The sequence below is a fragment of the Amborella trichopoda genome, chromosome 11, assembly GCF_054954075.1.
Source record: "Amborella trichopoda isolate Santa Cruz 75 chromosome 11, AtrichopodaSantaCruz75HAP2 v2.0, whole genome shotgun sequence".
Classification (NCBI taxonomy): domain Eukaryota; kingdom Viridiplantae; phylum Streptophyta; class Magnoliopsida; order Amborellales; family Amborellaceae; genus Amborella; species Amborella trichopoda.
In genome coordinates this window covers 10,238,937-10,264,907 of record NC_142346.1, presented here as the reverse complement: position 1 = coordinate 10,264,907, position 25,971 = coordinate 10,238,937, and the positions used below count along the sequence as shown (strand labels likewise).

General features: G+C 35.1%; 2 protein-coding genes across 2 annotated transcripts; one reads left to right on the top strand and one right to left on the bottom strand.

Moving 5' to 3' along the window:
- Positions 1–1,356: 1,356 nt before the first annotated feature.
- LOC18444465 (aspartyl/glutamyl-tRNA (Asn/Gln) amidotransferase subunit B) lies at positions 1,357–4,175 on the top strand. The gene is made up of 2 exons (XM_006854638.4): positions 1,357–1,533; positions 3,610–4,175. The coding sequence occupies exon 2, from the start codon at positions 3,635–3,637 to the stop codon at positions 3,881–3,883; it is 249 nt and encodes an 82-aa protein (XP_006854700.4). The 5' UTR covers positions 1,357–1,533; positions 3,610–3,634; the 3' UTR covers positions 3,884–4,175.
- An 8,660-nt stretch (positions 4,176–12,835) lies between these two features.
- LOC18444464 (2-Cys peroxiredoxin BAS1, chloroplastic) lies at positions 12,836–25,742 on the bottom strand. Its single transcript, XM_006854637.4, has 7 exons — positions 25,466–25,742; positions 18,262–18,336; positions 16,004–16,085; positions 15,760–15,839; positions 13,924–14,049; positions 13,537–13,650; positions 12,836–13,244 (listed from the first exon to the last, which is right to left on the bottom strand). Exons 1-7 carry the CDS (start codon positions 25,685–25,687, stop codon positions 13,128–13,130), a joined length of 816 nt encoding a protein of 271 aa, XP_006854699.1. The 5' UTR covers positions 25,688–25,742; the 3' UTR covers positions 12,836–13,127.
- Between the last annotated feature and the right edge of the window lie 229 nt (positions 25,743–25,971).

Below are 25,971 nucleotides of genomic sequence, written 5' to 3'. Positions count from 1 at the left end.
CTCAACAGGTTACTCATTGTTCATGTATTTTTTATTTTTAATTATTAAATTTAAAGCTACAAAAATAGTGTAAATCGTGCATATACATGAAAACTTAAACAAATTAAAAGTTTTCGGTACAAAAATGTATTACGAGATCACTATTTTCAAAATTTGAAATCTATTTTTTTGTCATAATCATGCATATTGATGTCAAGAAGATCAAATATAAAGATATGTGGTCCTCAAAACAACCTTTTCTAATGAGATTTTTGAGGTGGGCTTTAATTTGATTGTTTAGAGCCTAGACTCTATATAAACTTTTTTCATTATAGAATGGGTTAAGGCAATCAGCAGCCTTACACAAGTATTTCTCTAGTGGACACGGCCAAGCCTGTACATGTAGAAATACAGGCCCCTTAATAATTTTATTTTTGAAATAAAATTCAATTTTAATTTTTAGAGAATATATAATCTTTAATATGGAGATCATGAATACGGATAAATAAATACAATTTGAGTATTAAAAATAATAATTTTATTAAAAAAACATTTGGACCGTTAATTTCAATTGTTTTTAGATGGACCACATCTTTGCATCCATCTTTATGATGGAGGTTTTATACAAATGCGGTCCAGCCTGCATCAAACAATACTCTTATCTATTACGTTATCGAGTATTTAGTAGTCTGTCCAAAATTTCAATGCTGCACCAATAGGTTTGCCAATCATACATATAACACCTTCGTTACATGTAAAAACATCAATTAGAAGCTTGCATATTCAGATTTATATATTTAGATTATAAAACATATTTTAATTTAATAAGTAAAAATATACTTTGTAAAAGAAAAAAATTATATAAGTGAGAGGCTCTAAACCATCAAATTAGGGTGCACATCAAAAATCTTACTAGGAGAGGTTCTATATAGAGAGTCTTTAAAAACTTAGTCGATTTTTTAAAAATCGGCTGACTACTTCGGGATCGGTCACTAACTGATCTTGATCTAGCCGTTTTATATATTGAGAGAGAATTTTACAAAAGCGATCTTAATTTCAAATTATCCTTCAGATTTGGCTATATAATCATTAATATCAAAATACACCAAAGATGTCTAGGTTAATCTATGGAAAGGAACCTATCTTTAGAAGGTCGAACTTGAAAAGTGCCTCTACTAGAATTATTTGGATTTTTTTATTTTTTTAGGTATTCTTTTCTTATTTTAAAAAAATATATCCTGGACCGGTTAGTCAGATTAACCAGCCAGTTAGTCCGATTCCGACTCCAAATGTTTGGAGCCCTATGTCCGGTTAACCGTTGGATGCTACCATGGAATCGGGCTTCTTACGGCCAAATTCCTATTTTACCCTTAATTCCGCCCAAGTGTCTTCTCTTCATCTCGTCCATACGAAAGTCACGATTTTCTCTTTCTCCAATGTCACGGCCCTTTACAATCCAATCAACAGCCGACTCCAAGCCCCGTCTACCAGACAAGAGGAACCGAACGGGATCTGGAAACTAGGGCTTGAAGCCCGCCTCAAAGATACCTACAGGTAAATACTGGCCGATTTTATCACATAGGCGACGATTACTTTCCTTTATCTTCTGCATTAATTGATTCTGAAAAAGATGTTATATTCATAAAATTTGTATATGAAGTCTTTGCTTGCTATTTTTCATTGGTTTTTTAGCCATTTTTCTGTTTATATTTGAAGTTTTTGAGCTGATATATTTCATTTGTGGTTTGCTTCACTGTTAAGAAAACGTTAACAATATTTAAATAATGCAAATGCTTCAATTTTTTGTTATGTTGATCGTAAGCCTCTGCAGTAAAATTTGAATTCTGAAATCCTGAAAATTTTCGAGCTTAAACAGTGGCCAATTTAACATTTTTCGTATTGCCCTCTTTCTCGGTTGTTCAGTACATTGGTAATTGGTTTCATTCTTCAAAATTTCCCTTTCATTCCTTTCTGATTTGTTGATGGGAACCGAAAACTCTGAATTTCGAATTTATTTTTTATTTTGAATTTTGGGGAGCTTGTGGAACTTCAGTTCCTCTTTTTTCCAAATTTTGAATTTCCTTTTGATTTACATCTCAAATTGCAGAGAAATTCATTGAGATTCCCATTCAAATCTGGGGTTGAAAAGATCAGTTTTGAACGTTTATTTGAAATATGTACCAAAATTCTGCTTTTTTTTTTTTCTTTAAACTGTTAAGTGTTCAAAATTTTGCTATTGTTTGGCTCAAATGGGACGTAAAAATTTCCCATTATTTCTTGAAAATTAGAATTGAAATTTATTTTAACGCAATTGTCTTATAAGAGTTAGTGGATATGAGCGGTCACTTGAGTACCCAAATTCCTGATCAGAAATTGCTGGATATACCCATGGTTAAATAACTGCCAGTTAAAATAATATGTGTATTACAAGTAGTCAACAATACACTGATTTCTTGGGATTATATGCTGGTTTTTCTTTTCTCATTCATAACCAGGAAGAAAGCCCAAGTAGTTGTATCCAGAGAATGTTACAGATTATTAAATTTTGGCACATTATTGGTTTTCTATCCTCTTCTATCTGCTTTAGAAGAATTAACACTTTAGCATTTAAGTGACAAGTTTACGGATTATATACATTACCTAGCTGGATTTTTCCCTGAGGTGGTTGTTTGTTTGTATGATTATGATGAATGCCTCTCATGGAAAATTTAAAACCAAGAAGTAGGAATTTGATCAACTTTGTGCATTAGGAAATATTTGTGGTAATGCCATATATAGTGCAATTTTATGAATCACCTGGTACCTAGTACGTGAATTTAGCAGAAAACCTTCACCAACTTATGCTTAATGTCTGAGTTTTCTCTCCTTATGCTTACGCCATATCTACTGAATGATGTAATATTGGGTACCAAGATTAATTATTGTTTGGCTTCGTGCTTGGTGTAGCATGTGAAATCGAAGCACCTAGAGCCTCCATGCTATGCAAGTCCTCGTTACAATCCAAGGGCTATTTTTTCATTCTTAAAATGATTATTAGATATGTCCCTTTATAGATTGTCTACTGATGTCCTGGCTTGGTTTTTTGTTGTATTGCAGTTGTGCCTCTAATGATGTGTTCATTTATTTCATTCCAGTTATTTTAGCTTTCTGCAAACTTTTCTTTTTGATATGTCAGAACTAATTTGATTGGTTATTTTGCCACCTATGTTTTTCACTTGTTTGGGATGTGCCCTATTTTTTCAAATATTTATGATTTTGGGGCCATGCAAATATATGGTGTAAATGATGAGGCTGGAAATGCCTCACCTAGGTACTCGTTGTTGCAAACCAAGGTTCGGGGTTCAAGAGCCTAATATTAGAAAACAATTAATACAAGAATGCATTGCTTATCTCACAAAAGAAAAGGATCTTAAACAAAAGAAAAGAGACATGATTTTTCAGAAAAGAAAAAACCAAGAGCAAAAGATAGGAAGTATATAGTAGAAAAGCCAAGTATCATCCTTTATTCCTTCAAAATGGCAGTATTGGTTGTTAATGCATAAACCGGATCCTGATATTCTATCTATACCAGCTTTACTAATTAGTTTTGCCTATCAAAATTTTCTGTCACTCTGACAATAGTTGTTACAGGGTGCAATACCCCACCTCTTTTGATATGGGAAACAAACCTACAAAGAGAGAACCTACAAAGAGAGAGAGTGATGTGATTCAAGTGAAAGTTATGCCACCATTAGATCAAGCCCTTTTGAAGTGGCTTACTCGAGATTTGGATCGCATTCATAGCTTTGCTCCAAGGAATCCACGTGCCATCAAGCCACCAGAACATTATATCGAGTACATGCGTATGAATGGATGGTTGGATGTGAACTTAGATGATCCTGATTTGGCTCACCTTTTCAAGTGACAAGGCCCCTACTCTTTTGTCTCTGTGTTTTAATATTGTTTTGGCTCAACTCATTAAGTTCCCTTCTCTTCTTTTCTCTTTCCGCGTACGGGTGAGGTGGGATGATGATCTTGATTTGATTAGCCTCTCAAAATAACAAGATCTTTCTCTTTCTTCTGTCTTTGTTTTTCATTGTTGGTTGAGCTAGGTTTGGCAGAAATCAGTTCGAAGGCATGTGATGCTTAACCCAACAACAATGATAAATTGAGGCAATGATTGTCCCACCTCTTCAAGTGAAGAATCATCTTTTCTATTTGCATGACCAGATCTATTTTGAAGCTTCAATGCATAACTAACTCATGAATGTTAGATCTGTCTTGGTGGTATCTATGTTGTTGGACTCAGTTTCTATGCGGCCAAGCCCACGTATATAGAAATGCGGGCCCATTAATAAATCTATTTTTTAGATGGATTTTTGGTAATGTAATCTCTAACATGGATGTCATGAATATGAAAAAATAAGTAAATTTTAAAAGCTAGAAATAATAATTTTAATAAGAAAACATTTGGACTGTTAGTTTCCATTGTTTTTAGATGGAACACCTACTGGCATCCATCTTTAATACGCTTGCTTTACACTTTTTGGACTGCATATGTAGTTATGCGGTCCAGCTCGCATGAAACAATTTTCCTATGCTGTTACTTCCAAACAATTACATATGCCGTTTACTGTACGTGGAAGTTTTAGGGATGTGCATTGTTGTTGAGGATGTTTAGTTGGGCCTACTTGGGGAATTCCATAAAGCTTGAGCAAGAACATTTAGCTTTCAAATAACTCGAGGAACGGAGGTAAATGGTGGATGAATGATTTGGACCTTCCGTTGAGAGAATTCTTGAGAATCACAACCATAGAGTTCGATGATTTTATTAGATGGAGATATGCCATGACAAAATGGAATGTGATACCTGGTATTCCAAAGCAGCAAGCGTCCACTGCCTGTTCTTGCCAACAGATGGCGGTGATCAACTGTAGCGGGCGCACCTGAGCCATGCACCAGTAGAGGTAATCCCCAACACTTTGGCATTAGGAGTTGACAGTACTCAAGAGTTACCATGTACCAAGCCAAATTAGATACCATATACCAAACTCCATCGGATTACGGTATATAACCACCTTGACTATCAGTTGATCCACATTTCAGGGTTATGTTTGGATATTTCTCGTAGGACAGATACTTGTTGAGAGTCCAAAAGCTAATTAACTCAAGGAAATGACCTTGCGTGAGCCATCTCCCACTTTCATGCAATTCTCAAATTATCGGGACGCTCTCTTACAACCACATTGGCTCCATCTTTGTTAGCATGAATCTTATTGCAGTGCGAACTTGTGATCCACTGTTGAGAACATATACTTTCTTTGTTAGCATGAATCTTAACGTAGCGCAAACTTATGATCCCCTGTTGAGAACATGTACTTTTGTTCTCTTTCTCAACGCAGCAAACGTACTTTTGTGCCGTATATGGGAACTGTCTCAATCTCTCTCACGGAGATGTCACTGAACTCATTTTATACAAATATCTAGCGGTACGATTTTGTGGCATCCAAATAATGGAAAACCATGCAAGTAAATCCAAGCAAAAACTAAAATTTTTAGACAATTTGTTGAACTCTCTTATGGTACCGCCCCTCCCCCTCCCCCAAAAAAAGAAGTAATTATAGGGGAATAAGATTTTGAGTGTGGGATGCGTACACAATTTATAAAATTTCTCAAACGTAATTCTATCTAAAGCGCAAAAAGAAAGTAATTTAACTTCTCCAATAAAAGAGATTAGCTAATGTGCTTCTTCTCTTCCTCTTTTTATATTTCTTTTCGAGCATTGGTATGTGTTTTGGTAGGTATTTCGATTATTCTCTATGTTGCTAAGTTTTCTTGATAAAAGTACGAAATTTTATTAATCAAGGAAAAATACAAAGAACAATGAAGGAAAATGAGGTATCATGGAATCCAGCAAACACCATTAGCTGTAACCGTAACACCTCCAACTTGGCAGCAAACACCATTAGCTGTAACCGTAACACCTCCAACTTAGCAAGATTACAGCTTCATTGGCTTCTCTATACACGTTTATAAGAAACCTCTAATAAGTTGTCGCGGTCGTTTATTTGAAGCCAAATGGATTTTAGATTCGAAGGAATTCTTTGCTCCTTATTAGACCATTTAATAGACCACTTAATGATATTTAAAGAAAGGGCGACTTTTCATGTGACCCCACCCACATAAAAAAAAAAAATGTGATTGTTACTTTGTAGCCGTCGGATCTAAATGAACGGTTGAGATAACACGTCCAAATGTCACAAAATTAGGTGTAAACTTAGGAATTGGCTCTCAGCCAGTAACCTTTTCGTTTTTTTTGGGTACGTGGGTCTCGCACCATACTCTCTCTCTCTCTGTATCCCAGTGTCTCTCTAACCCTATCCACAGTAACCCTAACCCTCTGTCAATAGCTTCTTGCTCTTTCAGTAATGCAAGGAAGCCACAAAAACCTAACCCTTTGTCAAATGAAAGGAAGCTGTAGGAACCCTACTCTTTTGTCAAATAGAAGAAAGTTGCAGGAACCTACCCCTCTGTCAATCGCTTCAATAATGGAGGGTTAGGTTTGCAAATGGAGGGCATTGCTAATTATCACTAGTTTTGAGAGAGAGGTGGTGGACTACTGCCACTTCACTAATGGAGGGTTATGTTTGCAAATGGAAAGCATTTCTAGTTTTGAGAGAGAGGGGTGAACTACTGCCGTTTCAACTATGGAGAGTTGGGTTTGCAAATGTTGGGCATCGCTAGTTTTGAGAGAGATGAGGTGGACTACTGCTTAATGTTGCAGGTGGAAATAGTCCCAGCGAAGCTTCAAATATTTGCTTCAATTTGGGTTGTCGTTCCTCTTTGTTCTATGAATATTTGTTCTGTCAATATTTGCGTTTTGTCAATTTGGAATGTGGTTTGGTAATCAAAAGACAAATTTTCAATTTGCATTGTGTTGTTCTGTCAATATTTGCTTCAATTTGTGCTGTGGTTTGGGTTGTGGTTTGTTCATAAAAACAAAATAATATAATTGATTTGGTTAATTAAGAAAGTTTATTTTTTGGGGTAATTGTTGTTGGTGGTTTGGGCTGTGGTTTGTTCATCAAAAGCACAATAATATCAAGGGTGCGGTTTCTATAAGGTTGAAACCTTAAACCATCCAATTAACACGCACCTTAAAATTTTATCATAACAAGTAATTTTGTTGTAAAAAATTCTTAGTATTATCTTAAAATCTATTTTCATACCTAATTAGAAAATTTTAATTTCCAAAAATAGTTCAAATTAAATATATGAAAATCTTGAAAATGGGCGGTCTAGATAATGTGTTGCAAGATGCACTATTTTCGGGACTCAAAAACCTTTGTTTTCATATTCATAGACCTCGATATTGAGATGATCGATTAGAGTATTTTATCCACATTAAAACAACATATCCAATAGATTTTTGAGGTGCATCTATGATTCTACATTTTAAGGTTGCAACCTTATATAAACTTATCCCTAATATCAATCGATTTGGTTAATTAAGAAAGTTTTTTTTTTTTTTTTGGGTAATTGGTGCTTGTGGTTTGGGCTGTGATTTGTCCGTCAATATATATATATATATATATATATATATATATATATATATATATATATATATATATATATATATATATATATATATATATATATATATATATATATATATATATATATATATATATATATATATCGATTTGGTTAATTAAGAAAGTTTTTTTTTTTTTTTGGTAATTTTAATATTTTGATTTTAGTTAATTTTGGTGTTCATAATGTTTTATGCTTTTTTCTTTTTTTGAAGGATCAAAATCAAATGAACAAAAGTTCTATTGGTCTAGCTTTCATTTTTTTATTTGATATATTGAGTGGTTGAGGAGGTGAGTTTTTGTGGGTTTTAAAAGTAGTAGAGGTATGAACATCATTAAGATTCTGTAATTTTTTCCGGTTTCATTTTTGTAGGAAAAAAAAGCTCTCTCTCTCACCCTTTGATTGTAAAGTTCTTCTCTCTCTTACTCTAAAATTGGTATGTCTTTTTCTCTCGCTATGCCTTTGATTGTAAAATTAGTAATTTTGAGCTAAGCATTGAGTTCACAACTTTGGGTAAGGCCTTTTTGGGTAAAGTATTACAATTCTAACATTGCTTCGTGTTAATGCTAGTTCATCATCCTCCTTAAATTTGAAAATCATAAATCGATGAAAATTTGGCAGCTACTGGCTGAGAAGATGTTTTCTGAAATGTGCAAAAGCGACATTTCAAAGAAATTGAAATGAATTTCACATCTTTAAAGTAATAACCAATAGTAAGATATTTCTAAGTTGGGATTCAAGGATAGCTAGAACATTGTTTACTTGTCCGTATTGGAATGAGAATTTTAACCAATTGGTGTGAACCATGTACATCATAGTATATGTAAGTAGAGTTGTTGTATATGAAAGATACAAATGGATTAGAAAGGAGAATGAAAATTGCAACTTCAATATATTGAATCCATCGTTAATCGACATGGATATACATCGTTAAAGCAAAGACGGCATAAAAAAACGTTTGGTAACTCGGATCTCTAAAATTTCGCAAGATTGTGGTTGAGTTTGACTCTAATTTAAAAAGTACTTGTCAGGATTAAAATGACAGCAAAACTCAAAAAAAACAAAAACCACAAAAAAACAGAGCAGGGAAAGAGATGATTCTTGACACTAGCATAATTCTTGACACTAGCATAGTAGCTCTTCTCAAGCTCCCTGGACTTAATCTGCACAAAAACAATTAATCTTAAAAAAAAAAAAAGCATCTCTTTAGAATTTCATATACTAATATTAAAACTTTACAAGGAGAAGAATTATAAAGATAAAAAGCCATACGAGAGGCTATATACTATGCACAAACAACAAGTGGACTTGGGAACATTGAGAGAGTATATATTATACAAAAACAACAAGTGAATAATAGGGATGATCAACAATCTCTAATTGTGGACCATTATATAGAACCGATGCAACTGTTATATGATAACCCAGAAAAGGTTTTGAAGTTCTAAAAAATAGCACCATACTTAAACAAGAGAGAGCAGCACAAAAGCTTTACAAAGAAGAGCAAGAAAGAAACTCAAAAAACTCTACAAAAGGAGAATCTATTAAAAATAATTTCTTCATTGTTTGAATGTTACGTATATTAAAATGAATATTTTTACATTAAAATTAAAGCAAAAAATAAATAAAAAGGCTAAATGGTAAGAAAATAAATCTACGTTCATCCCTATCCTCCTTTCAAAATCCACAAAAATGATGAATTTGCTCTCAAAAAAATCAGCACCATTCAAAACCCACAAAAATGATGAATTTGCTCTCTAAAAAAATCAGCACTATACATAAACTTCAAAAAGCTTTACAAAGAAAGAGCAAGAAAGAAACTCAAAAAACTCTACAAAGGGAGAGTTTTTTTTTGCTTGTGTTGTAAGAATCAGATGTTTGTTTGCTTGTTTTTAACGTTTTTTAATGGATTTGATTGGTCACCATAAGACTACATGTTTAATTCGTAAACACAGTAAGCAGTAGGCACAAACCCAATTACCATCTAACTACACCAGAAAGCAAAGCATATGCTAAAAAGACAAGGCATTTAATAGGTTAATAGATTCATGTTCATCATTCTACTCCTTTCAAAACCCACAAAAATGATGGATTTTCTCTCTCTGCACTTCCTAAGCCACTCAATTATATCCCTAGAATACGAAAGGCAAGAACAACAAATTTTTTGTTCATTTGATTTTTAATTCTCCAAAACCAAGAAAAAAACACAATGAACAAAAGATCAAAGAAAACAAAAACTTTTAGGTCCATGTAAGAACCATAGTAAGAACTCCAATTAACAAAAAAAAAAAAAAAAATCTATGAGTAATGAGAGAGAAAGCGAGAACTGTTGCAGCTACTGCTCTCATCTCTACCTCTTCCTCTCGTTTTTGTTAGAGAGAAAAAGCTAGATAGTTGTTGTTGCTATTGCTCTCCTTTCTTCCTCTTCCTCTTGTTTTTTAGAGAGAGAGAGCGAGATAGTTGTTGTTGCTGCTCTCCTCTCTTCCTCTTCCTCTCATTTTTGCTAGAGAGAGAGCAGTTGAGAGGGTTAGGGTTTCCGGTGGGTGAGGAATGTAGGGGTTAGAGAGAGATAATGAGATTAGAAAGAGATTGAGTATTGAGATAGACAGAGAGAGAATGGGGTGCGTGATAGGTGGGATGGGAAAGGGAAGGGCAACATGTGAGAGCTGGTTGCCAAGTTTGTTACCAAATAGTGATATTTTGATTGGTGTTATTCTATTCCTTTGGATCCAATGGCGGGAAAGTAACAGTCACATATTTCTTCTAAGGAAAATATCTCCTTATCTCCTATTTTTTACTTCTATATCTCATGAGACCTAATGATTGAAAATATTACTTATAACATCATTATTGCAAGTGCAGACATGCATTGTAGTGGAAGGGGATTCTTTAAAGGGGAATGTTTTTTATGGGACCCCACCCACATAGAAACAAGGGAAAATATCTTCTTATCCTTTATTTTTGACTTCTACATGTCATGAGACTTGTGGATTGAAAATATTACTTGTAAGTAAAATGTTTCATCTTTTCTATCTTACAACCCTCTGAATCCTTTTGATCATGAATTTTTAACCCAAAGAAACACTAAAATGACACCCTTTCCATTTTTTTTTCTTTTCCGTTAACATTCTCTCTCAAATCACCATCTCTCTCTAAAATCCAAAGTTGTAAAAAAATTCCCCTCTATCTCTGTCTAAAAATTATCTCCCCTCTCTACATCGACTCTCCTTGCAAAGATATATTAAAGTATGAGACTGGCAGTACCGGTTTGGCATAACTTTTTTTGAAGAGAATTGTTTAGAAAAGAGGAGAGAGACGATGTAGAGAGGGAAACTTCTCTATAACCTAGGGTTTTAGAGAGAGATAGAGTTGAGAGAGAGACGGTGATTTGAGAGAGAAAACGTTAGCGAATAAATTTGGAGAGGATGTCATTTTAGTGTTTTACTGGATAAAAAATTCATGGTCAAAGTGACACAGGGAGTTGTAAGATAGAAAAGATGAAGCCTTTTGCTTACAAGTAATATTTTCAATCTTTGAGTGTCATGAAATATAAAAGTAAAAAATAACGAATAATAAGATATTTTTCTTTTTTCTATGTGGGTGGGGTCCCATAGAAACATTCCTCTTTAAAAAATCCCTTTCTACCACAATGCACGCCTGCGCTTGCAACAAAGATGCTAATTCTGCTTGATTCATCATTGCATGGCCACACAGTCCCAAGAACGAGAAAAAAGCAACACCCTCACTATCCCTTGTCAAACCTAGGCACTGGGTTTCCACAAGAACCGCCATCAAAATTTAGTCTCAGTTTATTCACCCTCATCTTGCTGCAGTCTCCAGATTCAGCATTATATCCACTTTCAAAATTCTGAATGCTCTTTTGAAATAAAAAACCAGTTCCACAAAGAGTCCACCATTTTATATCTTATCCTCTCCTCATTGATCATCACTCCCTCAAAAACTCTTCGGCTTCTTTTCTTCCAAATTTCCTATAAAAGAGCCGCCCGAAATGCTTTCCAAATTGTCTTTCCCACTTTAGGCAACTCAGGCAGATTCACTTGCTCCACAATATTCGTGTAAGCTATTGGTATTGTCAAACAAACACCTATTTTCTCTAATACTCACACCCAAATATTGTGACTGAAGGTGCAAATCTTGTTTAAGCTCGATCATGGCATAATAAATAATATAATGTTTCATTTAAAATTGACAGTCATTTTCTCTCTCCCAAACCGCCTCATCATCAGCTTCAGCAACAATATATACATCCCGTATTTCCCATAGAAGCTCCGTTAATGGCATAATGACCACATCAGAAACCCAACTCTATTCAACCCGCAAGTAATATTCCATTAGTGTTGAACCCTTTACCCGTCGAAACTCTGTAGTCCTAGCTGAAGGTTTACTAACCAAATCAAAAAGGTCCCAAAAACAACGTTATTAAATTATAACGGTTGTTTACCCATAATTATAATAGTTGCTTGAAAGTATATTGATTTGTACTCTACGTTCGTCAATAATTAGATTGAATGGGGGAAAGGTGGCTAGCTTTGTTATTTTGTTTGAATTCTTTTCACATATTTCTCAGTAATTTTCTAAAATTTATTGTTATTTATTTTTTTTAGCATTTCTTTTCTTTGATGCAAGAACTATTGCTTTGATATTTTTCTTTCATTCTAATTCATAACAATAAACAAATTATAATGAAGTTAATAGGGCTTTTGGCATATGAGACTTAGAAAGCTAACATCTTAAATACTTACATTAGCTAGTATTCATTTGGGGATATACTTCTTTATACTCAAAATAATAATTAGCTAGTATTCATTTGGGGATATACTTCTTTATACTCAAAATAATAATTAGCTAGTATTCATTTGGGGATATACTTCTTTATACTCAAAATAATAATGGCAGAAAATTATGGATATATGAAATTTTTTTCATGTGGATGCCGTGTTTTTGTAATTTTTATTTTCCACCCATTTTTATGATATGTTATTCGAAGTTTTTCCTTTTCTCAACTTTTTCAATTTCTCGAATGAACATCTTTCTTAATAAGAGGTTCTAATACATTATAAAGGATGAATTATTTTTAAAGAGTTACTATTAAAAAATAACTTTTAAAAAATTACTATTATTGAAATCCATTTCTCATGTTCAAGCATCTTGCTGTCGAGATGATCAATTTGAAGATATTTGGGTATCAAAACAACCTCTTCTAGTGAAAGCTTTGAGGTAGGCTCTATAATTTGATTGTTTAGAACCTAGGCTCTATATAAACTTTTTCCATAAAACATCCACCTTCCCTTCCAAATATCAAAAACAAGTATACGGCTCAAATGGTAGGTAGACCACCAGAACACGATACAAACTGATTACCCTTGACAAATACAAATCCAGTTCTCCTGAAGAACTTCCCACTCCCTCCACAATTGGTTCATAAAGTTACTCTCTCTCTCTACCAAAGAACTTCCCAGTCCTTCCATAATTGGTTCTCTCTCTCTCTCTCTCTCAAACCTCACAGGAAATCAAAACAAAACTTTCTAGGACAACAGAGAAGATTGACATGGTTTTCAAATAGCTGCGAAGTATTCTTTGCTTAGCTTGGGGTCCGGCTTCATCGACTTCTCTCCAGGCTTCCATCCAGCTGGGCAAACCTCATCAGGGTTTTCTTGGACATACTGCAGAGCCTGTTCAACAAAAGATTCAAAATAGGAACTTGGATTAATTATAATTCAAAAACAAATAAAACATCAAATTTCTGTGTGTGAGACAGAGAGAGGGCGTGATAGTTGGGACTCGGGAATCACTTGACTTCCTTGATTTCAAAGGGCATTGATGACTTGGAAACAGCCAATATCATAAATTTTGCTTAAATTCAGTGGAATATAATTATTTCCTATCATAATTTAGAAAATCTGCAAAATGTAAGGATTGAGCCTTTGCAAAATAATAAAACAGTTCATTGCTTTAACTGCTCACCTGAAGTGTTCTCATTGTCTCATCAACGCTCCTTCCAATTGCCAGATTGTTGATGGTGGAGTGTTGAATCACTCCTTCCTTGTCAATAATGAATAGCCCACGCAATGCGATCCCCTGGAATAGAGAAAGGAAAAGAAACAACAGGAATTAAACAATAATGATATCATATGGACAGCAATAACATTACTCCAAATAGGATAAAGGTTGATCTTGGTCACATTTCCAACAAAAAAGAGGAGCAATAATACTATCTAGTACTTACCAAAAGGAAAAGACAAATCAAACTCTTGACTGCACATCAGTTTGAAGAGAGTCAATATGAACTATGAAGAGAAACACGTCTACATTCTACAGTACAATTTAAAGTCTTTATAGAAACATTGATACCTGCTCTGGAATCAAAACCCCATAGGATTGTGAAATAGACTTGGTCACATCAGATATCAATGGATATTTCAAATCACCAAGGCCACCAGATTTTCTATCGGTTTGAACCCAAGCAAGATGGGAGAACTGGAACAAGATGAAACACAAGGGTTAGAGAGACGATAAGCTGTCCAGCATTAGCACCAACAAAAGGGGCGAAAAAAAAAGAAATTGCCCTCATGGACTCTTTCACAAACTCCGAGAGCACCATAAAAGACTGAATAGTTGCATCATACTACTTTGATCAGCATTAAAAGCCTGTTCGCAGTTTTCTATGCCTAGCACACTTTAAATGGTTTCTGCACCTATTTCTAGGATCATCTTTTCCCTTACCAGCGATAAAACCATTTAAGCTCCTAGACTTTGCATAATCGCTAAGAGAAAAATATGTATTCCTTCATTAAACAGTTCCAATAGCATTTATTATCCAAATAGTTTCCGTACTCTTCACATTTGAAAAAACGTAAACAAAGAAAATCGAAGTAAATTCATAAGCATTAAAGGGAAACTCCACAACTCTATGAGGTTCAGACTTCAGAGGCAATGGTAATAAGCAGAGAGACCAGAAACTGATGACAAAAGCACAGATTCATTGACTTGATTACTTGACTCATGAGTAAACCTGTTTAGAATGATGTCCCAAGGTAAAACAAACAAAAACTATCAATATCTTTGTGCATAAACTTGCAAAAGCAAGTATAAGTCTTTCAATTGATTCAGACCATATCAACCTACTACTGCACAGTATGTGCACTTCAGAGGCACAATCAATTAAAATTATGAATTATATTTTTTATATAATATTTTAAATTGATAAAAATGATTTATTTTATCATGATAGAGATGATGTTAATAAATTAAAATAAAAGAGAAATTATCATATCCCTTAATCTTACTTTAAAACACAAGTAATGAAGGAAACCATATAAATTCAAGAAATTATGTTCATCCGAAATTATATCATCCTATACATTGTGAAGAAATTTTACTATTAGGAGTCTAACCTGTAAGGATGATTTTTCTTCAAATCCCCTAATTTAAATTTTGGCACTTTTTTTAGAAAAATAAAGTTCATAATTAAAAAGTTCAAAATATTAAGAAGGTACTCCCTTTCTTTCTTCAACTTCTTGATGGAGAGACAAATGGAAAGGCTGTTGTTAGATCAAACCATAGTTGTTAGAATCAAGAGTGAATTGGGAGCCGAATAGGGATTAAGAGCCAGGGGGTCATGAAAGGCTAAAAGATTTCTATGGTTGGGAGCATCATCTGTGCTGCATATGTTAGAGATCGAGGATCCCAACCTTTTGGGGATCTTCCTCCAAATCTTAGAGAGTATATATAGCCTGACACTATACATACTCTTTAAAGTAGGGATCTCTTTGTTTATGGCCAGCAAGCAATGCAACTATATTTGAAGTATAATTGTGTTGCTAGCTGGCATGAAAATCATCATTTGCTCGTTGTCTTGGTCTTTAAGGTGGGTAACAAGATCCCTAACCAAGGGGATTGAGATCGCAAAATATAGAAATGAGATCCTTTAAAGATCTCTTCCCCGAAACCCGGGGGAGAGATTTTTAGTGGGATTGCCACATAGGTTGGGAGATCCCAGCAACTAGGGTAAAACACAGTGGATGGCCATTTTTGCATGATGATGACGGAAGGACCTACATCCTAAGAAGATTAGCACATATAGTAGATATGCACAAGCTATTCAACGAGTCCTGAAAAGAAAAAGCTATGCTCAGAAGAATTAGGCATCAGTAGCTCTGCAAAAATCCAAAAGTAAAACCAACTTACCACACTGTCTATTGAAACACCCAATATTTCAGTATTTAACTTCTCGAAGTCAGAATGCCTATCACTGAAAGCAGTAATCTCTGCAATGCAGAAATTCAAAATATGCAAACGTGTCAGACAACAGCCAGCTTAACTCTTATTAATTTATTATCATTGTTTGTAAGAAAATGGACAAAATTTCATAGAGTAACCATGTAAAGGATCAGAAGCATCTCATATACTGCAGAAACAGGATGAAACTGACCAGTGGGACAGACAAATGTGAAGTCAAGTGGATAGAAAAAGAGAATCACATATTTCTTCCCAATATATTCCGAAAGCTTGACCTGCATGGAAAAATAAAATGTAATTAGCAATCTTCTCAATGATATATAGTAACCGTGTTGGCACCTGTCTTCCCCTTACCAAGAATGCGAAATGAGAACTTACTGAAATTTGTAAGAAGTATGCTTTAGCATTAGCTAGTGTATTGTTAGAAGCATGCTTTTAGCATTAGCTACTGTAGTCACATGCTTGGCTAACTTCGAGCACGGGTCATGTATGTTGTTAGTGCTTCAGCATAAAATATCCATGCACATTGCAACCTACATCCTTCTCTTTTTTTCGTGTTTTTTTCCTTTTTTTCTTTTTTTTCTTTTTTCTTTTCCTTATTTTTTTAAGGGTGCTGTTTGTATAGAGCCGAGGCTCTAAACAATCAAATTAGAGCCCACCTTCAAATAGTGTCGAGAAATGTGGTTTCAATACTGTAAATCTTTGACTAGCCTTAAAATATATTTCCATCTTTAATTATAAAATTTAAAACTTCAAAAATAGTGTAGACCGAGCAGATCTATGAAAACTTGAATAACTAAAAAATTGACGGTCCAAAAATGCGTTACAATATGCACTATTTCTAAAACTTGAAATCCATTTTTTTCTCAAGTCCATGTATCTTGATGTCGAAATGATCAATTTGAGGATATTTGGGCATCAAAACAACCTCTTCTAATGAAATTTTTTAGGTAGGCTCTAATTTGATTGTTTAGAGCCTAGGCTCTATATAAACTTTTCCCTTTTTTTCATAGCCTGGTGCAATCTGCATAGTGGTACGCTTTTTCTAGTTCACACGAGAACATAGGAAAAATGCAAATATGTCTAATAGGAGACAAATTGTTTATATGTTTCCTAAAGCGATTTCCCTCACCCTGTTAGTATTTGACCGGAATGTGTTGAAGGAAGTAAGTGAAAGAAAGCTTTCACTTCGGCATGCAGATAGCGATTATAATAGTTTAAAATCGTTTTTAAAATCACCAATAAACAAGTTCAAAGCTTAATACTCATCAATTCTACATTAACAAAGATAGTGTACCATATTTCAACTCTAGAACTACCAAAATAAACTAAACCTCAAGAACTTCAATAATTGAGTAGAATATTTCTTACCACAAACCAGGGAGCAACCTGAAAAACACAGTCCATTCATTTATCGGTATTCCCAAATGGACAAGGAGTCCTTCCCAACTCCCTCAAGTGAAAACCTACCCTTCCTATTGAGTACTCTAGTGCACAAAATGATACAACTTCTATCAGTACCCTAGGTAAGACGAACAAAAACAAAATTTAAGACAAAACATTACACAAAAACCATACTTGCTGCTCATCTAATTGAGTGCTTTCCTCAGAAGGCCCACTCCTGGATTATCATCCTTGTTCTTAATAAGAACTCATCATATAGAACAATTTCATCAATAATCTTATCTCTTTACTCAAGTTATATTATGGAAAGGACATTGGAATTTTGTTTCCCTTCCAAACAGCCCCCACTTCCTGAGTTTTTGCTTATATGATGAATAGTCAGATAGGGCTCAAGTTCCTTTCAAAAATATTCATCCAATTCTAAATGTTTTTAACTCTGTGAGCATAAAGCTCCTCTTAAATAATGGAACTTTTGTTTCTAGAGAGATGACAACTTGTCCACTTTTCAACTATCAAGAATCACTCACACTTATGTGCCATTAAAGCACCATCTAGAATACCTTGTCTGACAAAGAATTGTGTCCTGCTCTTTGAGGAGTTTCCGCATATTTATTGAACACTGCCTTAACTTGTAAGGAACAATTCTTGGATTTGATTGGCATTTGCTTAAGTCCTCTAAACTCAGTTGTATTTCTGACATGTCCGTCTGTCTCCATAAATCCTCTGAGTTTTCCAGGCCCCTCTACGACATGTCTTTGTGACTGTGCCTAACAAAATTTCTTTACCTTTACAGTACCCAAAAACCAATATGCAAAGTTAAGTAGAACACATTGTGGAGCTGTAATTACAAGAAACTACAATTGGCCTCTATGAAACTTGTTTTCTAGCAACGGTAGTCTTAGTATATAATAGAGATTGTAGCTAAAGGACGAGAGCATATTTTGGGTTGTATCATGCCGACTAACTAAAACTATCAGACCCCTCTGCAGGAACACAAGAAAACACAAGCTCCCAAACGTCTAAAGGAAAATCAAGCAAATTAAGTACCTTGATAAATTCTTGATCAAAAACGGCTTCAGCTTCAAAGTCAGGGGCTTTATTTCCAACCAATGGAGGCTCATACTGCAGAGAACCACATTCACAAGTACATATCAGACAAAATCAGAAGTATATAATCATGACAAAAAAGCAAACAAAAATATAGCATACATTCAGCATAAAATGTGATAGTTTGCACCTTATAACTAAGAAAATAAGTGCCCAAACCCACTATTTGTTTTTTACTTTCTGTGTAATCTCTGTGTGGGGGCATGCATGTGTGTGGTTGTGAGTTTGGGATGCAGTTTTGAGGTAGTTAATTTAGACTGCTTTGACCTAGATCCAAGATTTAGGCAAACCTTCAAAAGATCAGTATTTATGTCCAGATTAGCTGAACGCAATACCATAACATACCAGTATCAGCAGATCTATCATGGTTTAAAACAAGACAAGAAAATAATTATCATTTTCTAAAATATAATAGTTTAACAGGTGATAATAGTTGTGAAATTTCTATGTATTAATATTCTCAAGAAATAATGGATTTATTTTCTTAAAGTTAGAAATAATGGCTTTATAGCGAATGTAAAACAGGTGAAGCAAAAAACTATCATGTTCTAAACTACACCACTTTTTAACAGGTAATATTAGGAAAATATAAGATACAAACAGATATAGTAATCACGTTTTAGTGATTAAAATTTTCAAGAAATTTCTTAGTGACAAAACCATTTCCAAGAAATCAGGAATTTATTTTTTAATAGTTAGAAGCAATGGCTTTATACCAATTTATAACTGGCAACTCTTTTTAAGAAAAATCATATATAATGGGGTTTATATTGCTTGCTTGTTTCAACTATTGCAAAGACAGTATATCAACTGCCATGCTGATATATAACAGCCATTATAAACCTCAGAAGAGCTGATATTCAACCATATCAAGTGATTTTCACTTTGTAGGGTAGTCCATCACATGTTAGTCTGGGACGAGCTTGGCCCATTAAAATCGGTCAACATAACCGACTTTAACATTCTTGAACACTGGTCGTAGGCAATTGCAAAATAGTCTTTTGTTCTAGAAACAATTCAGCCAGCAAAAGAAACTGTCCAAGATGATTCCAATAATAAACAATAAAAATAAAAAGAACACATAAGTCTCCTGATTTTAAGAACCAATAAAGGCTATCCTTGCTGATCATAAATTATATAGAATGTTTGTTGCATATACAGATAACAGATATGGATTCCGTATACAGAAAGTGTTTTACAACCGGGAATAGGGTGCCGGCTCGGCCCCCAAGTGAACCAATCCGAATCAGTGATCCCAATATGATTGTTGATTTTCCAACGTAAAAACTTTTAAATATTTAAATAATATTGAAAAATTATATTAGGTAGCCACCAAATCGGACCACTTCCAAGTTTTGTAAAGGAACCATGTCGGTAGCCTGCCCAATTATGATTTGGATGAGCGATTCCCGATCAGGATCAGCATGTTTTAAAACATTGTATCCAACTATAAATAGTATACATAGTATCCATACTTGGTATGAGTATGGAATAGTATTCCATGGTTGGTATGAGTACAGAATAGGGTACTCAGACCCAGCATCCTCCATCCATGATTATCCAAGGACAATGGATGATGAGTTCTTACCTACTTTTATGGCCACCTTCGTTTTCTTAGCAAGAACAATTACATGACTCCACTGCCAATGAATAAGTGTGAATGATGCATGCTGGCTATGATTACCCAAATGCTATACTCATGCTAAGTAAAGTATCAGTCACTACATCCAAACCCCACAATTTCTACACCTAAACAGAAGGGGGAAAATAAATTGCAGAGAGTAAGAAACCAAGAAACGTTTTGATAAGGAAAAGATATTATCGAATTATTAACAATGTAGAGTAAGAAACCAAGAAACTTTTGATAAGGAAAGTATATTATCAAGTTATTAACAATGTGGTCTTCAGGTATCTCAATACAATGATAATCATCAAGACTTTCTTTTCCAGCATTATGGAACTTCCCTTCAACCAATTGCCAGCAACGCAACAAAGATTAACAAAGGGAATTATTTTTTGAGGGGACTAACAAAGGGAAATTAATAAAATATAAAACATAAACAGCACTCCGACTAACTGAAAGTATAGAGATTAACAAAGGGAAATTAATAAAATATACTTACCCAAAAAAAAATAATAAAATATAAAACGTAAACAGCACTCCAACTAAATAAAAGTATAGCTTAATAGGTTAAACAACTTCAGTTCAGTGTAAGGGTCACAGCCCTAACGGTCAATGTTTCAATCCATCTTTTAGATGGGGAAAACATAAAGCGTTAAATAAACAATTAGAATAATTTTTTTCCAAAGAAACAAAATCCACAAGCTTGAAGACAGTGAAAGTAGGACTAAGGTGATCAAGTATGGTGTACACTGATTTTTATTTTTCTTTTCTACACCGACTAGAACACTTACAATGATCATTTACAATTAATTCAACTCAAAAGAGATAAATAAATAAATAAATCGGCCCTCGCTTACTGCCACTAAGAACAATAAGTTTCATTGAATAATAAAAAAAAAATACAAAACTATGGGAAAAGAAGATAAGGGATAATGAATTGTAGAAATCAAAAGAAGAATGCCGAAAGATTACCTCAACCGGTCCTTGAAACACCCCACACCGTGTCTCCACCTCCAATGGCGCTTGGGATCAAAAGGTCAATTTCAGATCTCAATATGGAAAGCTTTGGTTATCTCTTCACAAAATGAGAGTAGGTGGAACTACATAAGGCTAATCTCAAACTATGTGGGACGTGCCCACCTTCTCTACTTTAGGTGGGGCGTGACCCCTCTTCTAGACCTATTGGGAGAGGAAGAGAGAATATTTTAGAGAGAGAGAAGAGAGGAGCCTAGAGTGGGGAGTGCCCCCTAGAGCGAGTAGAAAGAGAGAAGAGAGAGAGGTGTGTTTAGAATGGGAGAGGAGGTCTCTATTTATAGTGTTCCAAGAGGGGATAGGGTTCTTTAGAGATTGCCATCACAAAATTTGATCCTGATTGTTTGATCTTGGACACCTGGGGGGTGAGAGATTGGAGTCATTAATTCCTCAAATCAGTCATCATGATCAAAAGGAAGGTACTAGAACCTTATCCTTCAATTCCTAGACCCTTATCCCATCAAATAAAATATATACTCAAATATTAGATATACTATATCTAATCAAAAAATTTCTTCTTGTTTATATCTCTTTAACCACTTTAATATTTCAAAATATATCTTATTTTCAAAAACAAATCTCCCTTCTTTTTAAAACATATCACCACAACCCACAAAATGTGGATCTCCACAAAGTAGGGCGTGGCCCCTCATGGCCCCACTAAAAGTGGCATGCCACCTAGTGGGAACCCTCCCCCCCCCCCACACACACACACACACAAATCTCAGTGGGGTCCAATGGGCCCCATGAGCTCACACAATTAATAAAAAAAATTATCTTTATGAAATAAACCTTTTTAATAATTATTTTATCTCTCTCTGAATATTTTAATTAATAATAAAATATTCAAACTCTTAAAATAATTATTCTAAAATTAATCAATATTTAAGAAAATAAATTTGATGGGAATAGGATCTTTTTAGGTCTAGGATTTATTTTGAAACACTCCATCTTCTACTGTGGACTATGACCCACAGTTCATGATTGAGATACCAAAGTCAGCAAATAAGCAAGGGGATATAATCCTAGTCTATGGATTACAGGTTCTCCCGTAGAGATTAGGTGTAAGGTCAAACAGACCTGCTGCAACAACAGCTCTATGGTGCATAGGGGTAATCTCTCGTACATGTGCATGTGTCACCCTCAATGGTGAACTGTTTCCCAATATGGCCATCTTAAGCACATGTCGTGTGATGGATCAATGGCTTTAGCCCTCTTCTCTAACGACCAACCATCACACATAAGAGTCACATCGTCCCTTGGCTCACCCATTTGGGCAACTCCAACCTCAACAAGAGGTAACCCATTAACCCTCATCAGTTTTTATTCCATGCCCAGGCATCAAGGGTTTTCTAACTCGACTGGGCTAGCATGTGAAGCCTAGTCTGAGTTATGGCAAATAACATTTGCATCTCATGGTCCACACAAGACCACTCCCACTCCACTAAAATTTGATTTACAAGCTCTCATTAGGCCTTTAATGGCCGCACAAACCCAACATTCTCCCACTTGGCCTTTGAAGGCCTTACACTATCTCTTGTTGACTTTCTCTCAGCCTCATCTCTCTCACATGTTTTACAAAAACATTTGCAGCAAGCCCCTTTGTAAGAGGTTCAACAATCATTACCTCTTTGGATATGTAATTGATCTCGATATCTCCACACCGCACCTCAATGCGCAGATGATAGAATTAGAGCTTTATATGCTTGGACTTCTTATGGAATCATGGCTCCTTAGACATGCAAATTGCAGTTGTGTTGTCGCAGAAGATTCTCACGCACTCACATCATACGCGCTCATACTCTAGCCGATTAAGAAACTTCTCAATCCTTACAGCCTCCTTAGCTACCATGCAACATGTCACATACTCTGACTCCATGGTGGACAATGCTACCACATCTTGTTTATTCGATTCCAAGAAACAGTTCTTCCTCCAAGCATGAACACATTCAGATGTGGACTTCGCATCATCCGGATCTCCTAGATACCTCGCATCAGAATATCCTTCAATTGCTATTTCCGATCCTCTTCCATATGTAAACATGTAGTTCTCAATTCACTTTAAGTCTCTTAGAACTCTCTTAACCGCTTTCAAATGCTTAATCCCAGGGCTGCATTGGAACTGGCTAATCATGCTCATGGCATAAGACAAGTCAGGCTTTGTTCCTGTCATGGTGTACATGAGGGACCCTACTGCGCTTCTATAGAGTATTCTTTCCATGGCTTTCTTTTCTTCATCTTCAGTAGGGCACATCTTATTTCTTACCTTTGCCTTCTTATCTATGGGAGTTGCCATGGGCTTACATTTATCCATTTCAAACTTTTTCCAGTATTCTTTTACAGTAAGTAGCTTGGGAAAATTAAATGGTTCTTTCTTTTGTATTTCTTATTATTTTTATGCCCAACACATAAGAGCCTTCCCCTAGATCCTTCATATCAAACTGTTGTGCAAGGAATATCTTTGTTTTTGACACAACGGCAATTAAGCTACTAACAATTAGCATATCATCCACATGCAAAGAGATGAATACTACATCACTCCCACTAAATTTTTTTATAGATGCACTAGTCTTCCTCATTTGTGGTGAATCCAGCCAAAGATAAGGGTTCTTGAAACTTGATGTACCACTGAAACGATGCTTGTTTAAGGCCATAAAGGAATTTGTTAAATTTACAGACTAGATTTCCCTTTCCCTTTTCTTCAAATCCCTTGGGTAAATTTCCTCTTGTAAATCCTTTAATGACCACAAAAATTTCCTCGTCTAAATTAATTCTTTATTAGTTGCTTGGGCTCATGGGGTCCTTATGGACCCCACTGAGATTTGCATTGAGGGGCCCACTAGGTGGCACGCTACTTTTAGTGGGGCCATGAGAGGCCATACCCCACTTTGTGAAGATCTACATTTTGTGGGTTGCGGAAATATGTTTTAAAAAGATATCAGATTTGTCTTTGAAAATAAGATATATTTTGAAAGATTGAAGTGGTTAATGAGATATAAACAAGAAAATATTTTCATTAAATACAATATATATAATATTTGAGTATATCTTTTATGTGATGGGATAAAGGTCTAGGAACTGAAGGATAAGGTTCTAACACCTTATTTTTTATCATGATGACGATATGAAGAATGGATGGCTCAAATCTCTCACCCCACAGAACTCCAAGATCAAAAGATTAAGATCAGATTTTGTGATGGTTATCTCTACATAACCCTATCTCCTCTTGTAACACTATAAATAGGGCCTCCTCTCCCATTCTAAACACAACTTTCTCTCTTCTCTCTTTCAACTCTCTCTCTAGGGGGCACACCCCCCTCTAGGCTTCTCTCTTCTCTCGCTAACATATTCTCTCTTCCTCTCTCAATAGGTCTAACCATCTAAAGTAGAGAAGGTGGGCATGCCCACGTAGTTTTGATATTAGCCTTATGTAGTTCCACATACTCTCATTTTGTGAAGAGATAACCAAAGCTTTCTATATTAAGATCCGAAATTGACCTTTTAATCCCATGCGTCATTGGAGACGGAGACGAAGACCCAATGTAGGGTGTTTCAAATACTAGTTGAGGAAATCTTTTGGCACTGTTTTTTTTATTTCTGCAGTTCATTATCCCTTATGTTATTTTCTCTTAGTTTTATATTCTCTTTTTATTATTCAATGAAACTAATTGTTCTTAGTGGCAACAAGCGAGAGTCGATTTATTCTTTTGAGTTGAATTAATTGTAAAGGACCATTATAAGTGTTCTAGTCAACGTAGAAAAACAAAAATAAAAATAATGTACATCATACTAGATCACCTTAGTCCTACTTTCATTGGTATTAGAGAGATTGTAAGGCATTCAAAGGCTAATTGGGAGAATGTTGTATTTATGTCGCTATTAAAGGCCTTACAAATCCAACAGACAAAACATCACAAACAATTGAAATGAAAACCCTAAACTTATTCCTAAAATGACAAAAACTCTAATAGAAATCAATTAATGTCAAAACTAAGAATAAATCACATGTTCATCTAAAATCTGGCAAAACTAGTTACTTTTAAATTCTCCCACAAGAACTAATGAGCATGAAACTCAACAAAAGAAAACCAAGTTATATCACAGCTTTGCTCAATAAAACTAAACCCAAAACGCAAAAGAGGAAAAAAAAATGCTCTTTGCACCATAATTCACCAGGTTTTTGCTGAAAATATAAATCATTCCCACTGACAGATTCCCCGTTAAACACCAGGGATTTGCTGAAAATAACCCTAAAATCACTCCCACTGACAGATTTCCCGTTAAACATCAAAGCCAAAAGTTCATTAAACCCTAGGAGTTAGGGTATATTAACTTTAACTAAACTAAAAAAGAAATGGCCATCACGAGATTCCTAATCCTGAAGCATGAGCAATGATTAAAAATAAAAGAAAACGCGATAAAAAAGCTATCAAGCCATGAACACAAAAATGGTTCATAACGAAGACCCTAAAAAAGCATTTTACTTACAGCATTCACCACCAGACTCCTCTTAGAGCAGTTCTGATAGACTCTGGAGCGAGATTTGAAAGACTTTCCAAAGCTCTGAAAGCCCTTAGGAAGGGAGAGCCTCTGAGAGATTGGCTTAGGCGAAGGGAATAACGAGGCCTTCGGTAAGGATTTGCAGGAGAGTGCAGAAGAGGAAGAAGTGGAAGAAAGCAACGAAGAGGCAGCAATAGAAGCCATGGCCATTAGAGAGAGAAAGAGCGACAGATTTCCTCTCACTCTACTGTTGTCGTGGGAGCATGGAGATAAGAGAGTAGGTGGTTGCGTTTATATACTGGAGCTGCCTACGCCGCATATTTTGGAAGGGCAGGATTTTGCCGAGCCTGAGCCCAGAAAATTTGCACGTGCCGGATGACCCTAAAAGCTACGCAAAATGCAATCATTGCACTTATTAAGGGCGAGTTGGTGCCCTAAGAAATGAGAGATGAATGCCTCTCTTTTAAAAATACGAACGTTTGAAAATTCGGTGG

Coding starts and splice junctions, on each gene's coding strand:
- LOC18444464 (XM_006854637.4), bottom strand. CDS start 25,687: ATGGCCATGGCTTCTATTGCTGCCTCTTCGTTGCTTTCTTCCACTTCT. Junction 13,651..13,923: donor GGGTTTTGATTCCAGAGCAG/GTATCAATGTTT, acceptor TCTCTATTCCAG/GGGATCGCATTGCGTGGGCT. Junction 13,245..13,536: donor AGACAATGAGAACACTTCAG/GTGAGCAGTTAA, acceptor TTTGTTGAACAG/GCTCTGCAGTATGTCCAAGA.
- LOC18444465 (XM_006854638.4), top strand. CDS start 3,635: ATGGGAAACAAACCTACAAAGAGAGAACCTACAAAGAGAGAGAGTGAT.